The 9,165-nt window shown below is 34.2% G+C and overlaps 1 protein-coding gene across 1 annotated transcript; it reads left to right on the top strand.

The window, feature by feature from the left end:
- The first annotated feature begins 7,760 nt into the window (after positions 1–7,760).
- On the top strand, positions 7,761–8,693 carry LOC139040779 (olfactory receptor 4C11-like). The gene has a single exon (XM_070487786.1). The coding sequence runs from the start codon at positions 7,761–7,763 to the stop codon at positions 8,691–8,693; it is 933 nt and encodes a 310-aa protein (XP_070343887.1).
- Positions 8,694–9,165: the final 472 nt, after the last annotated feature.

Genomic DNA, 9,165 nt, shown 5'->3' with positions numbered 1-9,165 from the left:
CATAGTCAATGACTATTGTGGGAATAACATACAATCATATATGACTGTGGGCAGCTATTTGTTTTTTTCCAGTTCACAGGCAAGATGCATGCTAAGGCTTCTAATTCTTTAACTGCACCAAACTTACTAGTTCTAGCTATATCCTCCTGTCAAAGATTATTTTGAAATAAATTCAGTAAAGTAACATAAGTTTTCTTGTTTTCATTTCTTTTAACTTTCTGGCTCATTATGAAGCTCAGTGTCTACCCTTGTGCATCAAAATTGGAATGTCATACCTGAAGAGGGCCATATAGTCACTAGAGAATGAAAATGTCATGATTCCGTTATAAACTCATTTAATCTACACCTCAATAATACCAGCATACACACATGCACAAAATAGAGGGTTTCATGGTTATTTACATTTCAGATGAATGAATGAATGTATGAAAGTAAAATGTATAGAATAAAATAAGCTAACATGTAAGTGAAAAAATAAAGTTAAGATAATAGAATAAAAAGAAGTTATATAAAGAAGAAAATTTAGAACGTTTATTTGGTTCAAAAGAACTTGTAGTTAAATTAAAACTAAAAAAAATAGTGTAAATTTTTTAAAAGTTTCTAGAACATGATATCCATCCAATGTATTCTTTTGAAGAGACCACACTCCATCTAAAGTGATTCACCTTAAAGAGAAACTGTGAATCCTATTTATCCTTTCATTTTAGGAACAAGTAGAATGCCTGAAAAGTGTCCAATGTTCTCCTGTTATCATACTTCTGTCTCATAAAAATAGTACAAATTTAGGTATATCTATTGAAAAGTTACAGATGAACAATCTACATTTCAGATAAGTAAACAAATTCTTTGAAGTTGTTCTGCTAAGAAGTGCCAGAAGCAAGGTTTTAAACCAGTTCTGTATGCCTCCCAAATCAGTAATAAATGTTTCTATCTCACTTTATCTCTTAATTCAATTATCTCTGCAAGATGGCCTAAAAACAGGAAACATTTAGAAGTTAGTGAGCGATCATGAATTATACTTATTTTTTATTATAGCTTCAAGATGTGTGGGAGAATATAATGATGGAGAATATGAACTCTGTACTCAGACTCATAAATCCAAATCCAGGGGCTACTTACTACTTTATAGCCCTGTAACTTTAGAAAAGATATATGAAATCCTGGGCCTAAATTTTTGTCTGTAAACTAGAGATGAAAATAGTCCCTGTTTTATTGACTTGTCATGAGAATTAAACAAGATAGTATACATAAAATCTTAGGAAAAAAGAGAAAATTTAGCATATGCTATCTATTTTCATCATAATATAGATTTTTCAAAATATATTTACTGAAATTTATATTTTTAAAAATAACAGCCACTATATATGTTTACTAAGTATTTTTATCTTATTCAGAAAATGCAATTTATAATTATAATGGAAGGTAAATTTTCAGTTAAAATTAAAAGTCAAGAACTGTTTTAATAGGATTAAATAGAAACCTAAGAGAAGGTTAAACACATTGGTATTGCTTAAGTAAGAAATAAAACAGAGTCTTGACAATATGCTCCAGCCTCTTTATGTTTTGCATCATCAGATTTAAAGATGACTTTTATGTGGAATCTAAAAAATAAAGAAAGAAGGAAAAGTCAGACTTGTACAAATAGAAAACAGAAAAGTGTTTGCCAGGTGCTGGGGGGTGGGGAAAATAGGGAGAGGTTGGTAAAAGGGTAGAAATTTTCAGCTATAAGATGAATAAGGTCTGAGGATCTAATGTAAAACATGGTGACTATAGTTGAAAACATGGTGACTGTACGGTGTAACTGAAATGTGCTAAGCCTGTAGAACTCAAATGTTCTCACACACACAAAAAGATAAATATGTGAGGTGATGGATGTGTTAATTAACTAGTTGAGGGGAATCCTTTCACAATGTGCACAATATATCAGACATCAAATCACCATGATGTACTCCATAGATAACTTAGAATTTTATATGTCAATTATACCTCAATAAATCTGAAATTAAAAAAACAAAAAGGGTATACCTTATATAAAGGGAGGAGAGGAACATCTGCTGGTTTTGAGCATGTGAAGATGTATTCAAAAATGGGGCGGATGGACATAAACTCAGATTTGCATCTTGCATGCAATTGAGGTTTGAAAATAGAAGAGATAAGAGAAGCAGAAATCTCAGAATATTCACACATACAGTCAGGTGCTGCATAATGATGTTTCGGCCAATAATGGACCGCATATGTGATGATGGTCCCATGAGATCAGTACCATATAGCCTAGAGGTGTAGTAGGCTATACCATCTAGGCTTGTGTCAGTACATTCTATGATGTTCACACAATGATGGAATCACGTACTGATGCATTTCTCAGAACATGTGCCCATCATTAAGTGACTCATGACTGTCGTGTACCTTTGTAGTACTGATACCGACCCGGATATCAGTTTCCCCACGTTAAACCCAGCATATATGGGGTTAAAACCAAAACACTCATTCCCTGCTTACTCTCTGGCTTCCTGGCTCCAGAATCCACTATTCCCCATGGAGACAGACACCATCAAGGACAAGCAGCTGGACTATCTCCCCCCACAAAGAGATACAGACTGGTGGGAAAGCTGCTGACCAGCAAGGTCATTAATTTCCTCCTCTCTGTAAGTCTCTCAAGGCCAAAGACAGGCTGGTGGGAAAGCTCTGACCAGCAAGGCCATATGCTCCCCCTCCCCTACCTAAAGCCCCAGATAAAAACCCTTCCTTTTAGCTTTTCAGGGAGTTTGGGATTTCAGCGTTAGCTGCCCTCTCTCCTTGCTCAGCACTGTGCAAAAATAAAATTCCTACTTTCTTCCACCACACCTGGTGTCAGAGATTGGCTTGCTGTGTAACGGGTGAGTGAACTCACTTCAGGTTCGGTAACAGTACAGTTTGAAATTAGGAAGCGTGATGCTTCTGACTTTGTTTTTCATTCTCAGTAACACTTTAGCTATTCAAAGTCTTTTGTGATTATATATAAATTTTAGTATTGTTTGTTCTATTTATGTGAAAAATGTCACTGAAATTTTGATAAGGATTGTGTTGAATTCTACAGATGGCTTTGAGTAGTCTACTCAATTTAACAGTGTTAACTCTTCCAATCCATGAAAAGGGATTGTTCTTCCATTTGTTTGTATCTTCTTTGATTTCTTTCATCAAAGTTGTTTAGGATTCATTGTATGGATATTTCATTTTATTGGTTAAATTTATTTCTGAGTATTTTACTGTTTTTGATGCTGTTGTGAGCAGGATTGTTTCCTTTATTTCTTTTTTAGATGTTTTGTTGTTAGTGTGCATAAACACAACTGATTTCTGTATGTTGATTTTATATCCTGCAACTTTACTGAATTTGTGGATTCATTCTGACATTTTTTTCAGTGGAGTCTTTAGGATTTTCTCTATATAAGATCATACCATCTGCAAACAGAAACATTTTTACTTCTTTCCAATTTGAATGCATTTTATTTATCATGCCTGATTACTCTAGCCAGGATTTCCAGTACAATGTTGAATAGGAGTGGTAAGCATGGATATCCTTGAATTATTCCAGGACTTAGAGGAAAAACATTTCAACTTTTCTCATTTGAGTATGATGTTAGCTGTGGGTTTGTCATATATAACCTTTATTATGTTGAAGTATGTTCCTTCTATACCCAATTTATCAAGTGTTTTTATCATGAAAGTATGTTGTATTTTGTCTAATGCTTTTTATGCATCTATTGAGACAATTGTATGATTTTAGCATTCATTTTATTAGTATGGTGTGTCACATTTAGGGCTCCAAGAATACTCAATGGAGAAAAGACAGTCTCTTCAATAAATGATGTTGGGAAAACTGGATAACAACATGCAGAAAAATGAAATTGAACCTCTATCTTACACTCCTCACAAAAATTAACTTGAAATGGATTAAAGACTTAAACACAAGATCTGATACCATAAAACTTCTAGAAGTAAACAGAGGGAAAATCTCCTTGACAAAATCTCCTTGGCAAAAAGTTTTTGTATATGACATCAAAAGCAAAAATCAATAAGTTGAACTATAATAAACTGAAAATCTTCACAGGAAGAGAAACAATAAAAAAAGTGAAAGAACTTATGGGATGGGGGAAAATATTTAAAAACCTTATATCTGATAAGGGGTTAATATCCAAAATATAGGAACTGAACAGAAGTTTTTTCAAGGACGACATCCAATAGCCAACAAGAACAGGAAAAAAAGTGTCCAACATCAATAATCATCAGGGGAATGTAAATCAAAATCACAATAGGATATCACCTCACACCTGTTAGAATGGCTATCATGAAGGAGACAAGAGATAACAAATGTTGGTGAAGATGTAGAGAAAAGGGAACCCAACTGCACTATTGGTGAGAAGATAAATTAGTACAGTCAAATTGAAGATTAAGTTCTTTATTACATCTGGCTCATGTTTCTTAATTGGAAGGGAAGGGACTCTTAAGGGAATGACATTTCCCACACTCCTATATTTTGCATCATTCATGTTTAAGTACTCCTACAGGGAAGGCAAAAGAAGCATTTTCCAGTCAAAATCTTGTGTGAGAGTGGATTTCAGAAAGTGTGAAATAAAGCTGTGATCATCCCTTGTGCCTTCTGGCATGCAGGTGAGAACCTAGCCTCTTTGTGAGATCTAAGAAATCCTGATCCCGGATAATCAGGAAGAATATTAAAATCATTTTTTAAATCTCTTTTAGGTAAGGGTCCCCTTAATGTCTTGGGAAGAAAAGAGGGTAGTTGAATACCCTAACTTCTACATGAGCTCTTATCAAAACTGGTAAGATTTGTATTGGAGATTAACTTAGTTATATTTAGTATTTAGAGAAAATAAATCTGATGAATGCTGCAGTGTGCATCTCATACTTAAAAGGCACTTGTGGAAGGATAAAATGTTTAGGAAATTTTCCAGAAGTGTTTTATGATCTAAACTGAGAAGATGGAAATAAAAGACATGCATGGCAGCTCATGATGGAAATGGACCCTAGGTAAGGGCTATTTTTAGACAGGGGTATGAGAGAGAAGCCAATAGAAATAATATCTGTTTGAGTGTTCCAGGAAATGTTCCAAGGAGATGATGACTTTGCTGTGAATATAGTAGGGTGTAGGTTTCCCTTCTCAATGATATTTGCTTACAGAATAGGGTTGAACACTACTGGATTGTTTCTATAGGAAATTCTCTTAATTCTTTGACTAATTCAAAAAATATTTATTATTAAATACGTATTTTCTTCTAGATGCTTAAATTCAGCAGTGAACAAATAAAAATTACTTTTGTTATGTTGCTTCATTCTAACGTATGTCACTCATATCTATCACTGTAATTTATACATATATATGTATATACGTATATATCAATTTTGTGAGCTGTACAAACATGTCAGCCTGTCTATATCTCTATCTTGTGACTTAGATACATAGATGATAGATAGATAGACTATAGGTAGATAATCATTTTATAATACTTAATTGCTAGAAACTGCAAACAACTTTTCACTTGTTTGCTAAAGAGTTTTGACAAAGACAATATTTGCAAAACTTCTAAGACTGCAAGTGAACCTGTAGTTAGTGGCATTCTGGGGCTATGTAACGTGGTAAAGAGTACCGAGTTCCAGAACTGCCTCTATAGCTGACTCACTGTCTTACCCAAACTCCTAGATCTTACTGTGATCTAAGAATTTTGCTGTCCCTCCAGCCTAAATCACAAGACAGTGGTTATTGTTACATAATATGCCAATGTGAATAACAAATCATTCCTAAGGTAAAGTTTTTAGAAGCTTTATTTTTAATGCAGTGTGATTAAGACATTTTCAAATATTATCAAAGGGAATATATTAAAAGGCAGGTAATCTTTCCACCTCAGACATTAACAATGCAATTTCCCCACCTAGAGACCACAATTGTCATGCTATTTTGGTACTTTCCTAATACAATTAATTTATTTAAGTGTATGTGTATGTGATATATATTATTCTACTGTTAATGAGTATATTAAATTCTTAAGCACAACCTTCTGAACTCTTTCACTTTACAACATATTTTAGGAAAAATGGCATCTATATCATCCATTTTGATTAATAATTGCATAACGAACATTCCCTGATTTATTCAGCTTCCTTCTGATGGCCACTGAAGTTGTCCTGTCTTTTGCTACCATGGAAAGGGATGCAAAGATTGTCTTTGTGCCTGTGAGTGAGATTTTCCACAGTAAATGAAACCACTAGACTTACATCCACATGCAGTTGTAATATCATGGATGTTGAAAATCACTCCCTAAGAGATTGCACCCACTTAAACTCCTACCAAAAATGTGGAGATTGATGGTTTCCCACATTATTTTCAGTACTATTTGTTAAATGACACTTAGCAAAAAGATCACTGTTAATATGATAGGTGAAAAAGATATCTAATTGGAATTTAAATTTGAATGTATTTAGCTGTGAAGGAAAGGTTTTCTTTGAAATCAGTTTATTGTCCATTACTCACTTATGCTATCTTTGTAACAATTGATCTCTAAAATCCATCTATGGATTTTATCCATCTACGAGATTATGCTTCTGCCTGGCATATATGTCATATATATATTTTACCAGTTTGGTGCTTATCTTATGCTGTTCATTGTGCTATTATCTGGAGAATATACGTGAGAGGTACATAAAAGAATTCGTCTACCATTTGGTATATATGAATGAGTATTCATTCCCTTCTATTTATATCTTTTCTTACTGAAGTCAATGTGTGGGAAATTCAAGAATATAGATCCAAAAAATTTTATTGAAAAGTTTCAGCTATGATTTGGAGCTTCTTGAGCTCATTTTCTAAATCCCTGGTGCTTAACATAACAAGAAATTTGAAAGAACATTCTGATTTATGGCAAACATTCTCCCTCTATTTTTTCTTAGTTTTCCTCTCAGTATCTCCTTATGTCTTAAGGAAATATGTTGAAAGACTCAGAAAAATAATGAATAATGGGAATAATTTAACTTTGGACACAGAGTATAATTTAAAAAGTATAAACTTTAATGATAGAAGTTGAATTTAGAACTGTAAAGAATGGGAAAAGTTTGAGAGGTAAAGTGAAAGGAAATAAACTTCATCAAGGAAAAAAATTAAAATAAGTCTCATGATCCTGGATCAACTAACCCGGTGTTCATTGCTAAATTTGTGTCTGTTTTTATCTCATTCTCCCTCACTCTCTCAACCTGTGTGTGTGTGTTTGGGTTTTATTAAGGAAGTTTTGTTTTGATATCATTCCTTGAATATTCAGAGTATTTACCAGAAGATATTTTATAACTGGACTACCAGGTTTATGTAATGTGAAAGCATATTAGAATAAATCATTCACAAGTTTTCTCTATTTTTTCAACATGCTTCTAATAGGTCTTCACTGAAAACTAAAGAAAGGCATTCAGCTCAAGAAGTTATCCATTCATACTAAAACTCCTAAATTAATGTCTATTATGCCTGAAGAATCATTTAATTTTTCATTATTTATATATTTTATTGTTTTCATAAACAGTCAGGTAAACATATTGAATAAATCTTTTCATTTCTATTTTATTCAGAGAAAACAACACAGAAGTTGGTGATCACCCGTGGATAAGTGGCACTTCCACAATACAGTACATGTATTTGACCTTCAAATGTAGTATTTATTTCATAATTTTTTTCCTTTGCAGATTACCTATTTCTACCCCACACTTTGTCTGCTTTGACTGAAACAATGAAACAAAATAACAGTGTAAATGACTTCATACTGTTAGGATTGACACAAGATCCTGTGAGGCAGAAAATGGTGTTTGTAATCTTCTTCATTTTCTATGTGGGAACTGTGGTGGGGAATTTGCTTATTATTGTGACCATCAAGTCCAACCAGACACTTGAGACACCCATGTACTTCTTCCTATTTTACTTGTCCCTTGCTGATTCTTGCTTTTCAACTTCCACAGCTCCAAGACTAATTGTGAATGCTCTCTCTGCCACAACAATCATATCTTACAATGAGTGCATGACCCAAGTCTTTGCACTACATTTATTTGGCTGCATGGAAATCTTTGTCCTCATCCTCATGGCCATGGATCGCTATGTAGCCATCTGTAAGCCCTTACATTACCCAACTATTATGGGCCGGCAGGTCTGCATCATCCTGATTGTTCCTGCATGGATAGGGTCTTTTATACATTCTATAGCTCAGATTATCCTGGCCTTGAGATTGCCTTTCTGTGGACCCAATTTGATTGATCATTATTGCTGTGATTTGCAGCCCTTGCTGAAACTCGCATGCATGGACACTTATTTAATCAACCTGTTGTTGGTGTCTAACAGTGGGGCTATTTGCTCAAGTAGTTTTGTGATTCTGATGACCTCATACATTGTTATTTTGCATTCACTGAGAAATCACAGTGCAGAAGGGAGGAACAAAGCTCTCTCCACATGCACTTCCCACATCATTGTAGTTATCTTATTTTTTGGTCCATGTATATTCATATATACATGCCCCCCAACCACTCTCCCCATGGACAAGATGGTAGCAGTATTTTATACTATTGGCAAACCCTTTCTCAACCCACTCATCTACACACTGAGGAATTCAGAAGTGAAAAATGCAATGAGAAAATTATGGCATATCAAAATTACCTCAGGAACCAAAAAATGAATTGAGGGCCTCAGTTGATTATTTATTGAGTCATGGTTCAACTCAATCTGTACAGATATCAAATATGATAGTGTACATCCTGACTCCCCCATGCAATCTAATAAAATGCGCCTGATTGTCTTACCTTTTTCTGTGCTTCTGCCCTCAGATAGTAGCTTCCCTCCAATCTTCAGCCTCTTTCTCTTCTGACTCCTTCTCTACCTGAGAGCTCAATTCTGCTTTTGCAGATGGTGAAATATGCCTCACAACACTGTCTATACTCTGGTTCAATAAGAAGAAAGACACTATACGATCACAACTGTTTTTGCATGTGGGCATCTATAAGTAAAGTGTAGCTAGTTTTCTATGATTAGTAATTCCCTCTTTAGCACCTCTCAGATAAGGTATTCTGTTTGTTCTTGAACACTTCCAGAGCAAAGGAACTAACTTTGTGTATCAAGAAGTTCATTACATTACCTCATTGTTTTTTCTT

This window comes from Equus asinus, chromosome 17, assembly GCF_041296235.1.
Source record: "Equus asinus isolate D_3611 breed Donkey chromosome 17, EquAss-T2T_v2, whole genome shotgun sequence".
Lineage (NCBI taxonomy): Eukaryota > Metazoa > Chordata > Mammalia > Perissodactyla > Equidae > Equus > Equus asinus.
The sequence above is the reverse complement of the archived record's forward strand: the minus strand, read 5'-3'. Positions and strand labels throughout refer to the sequence as shown.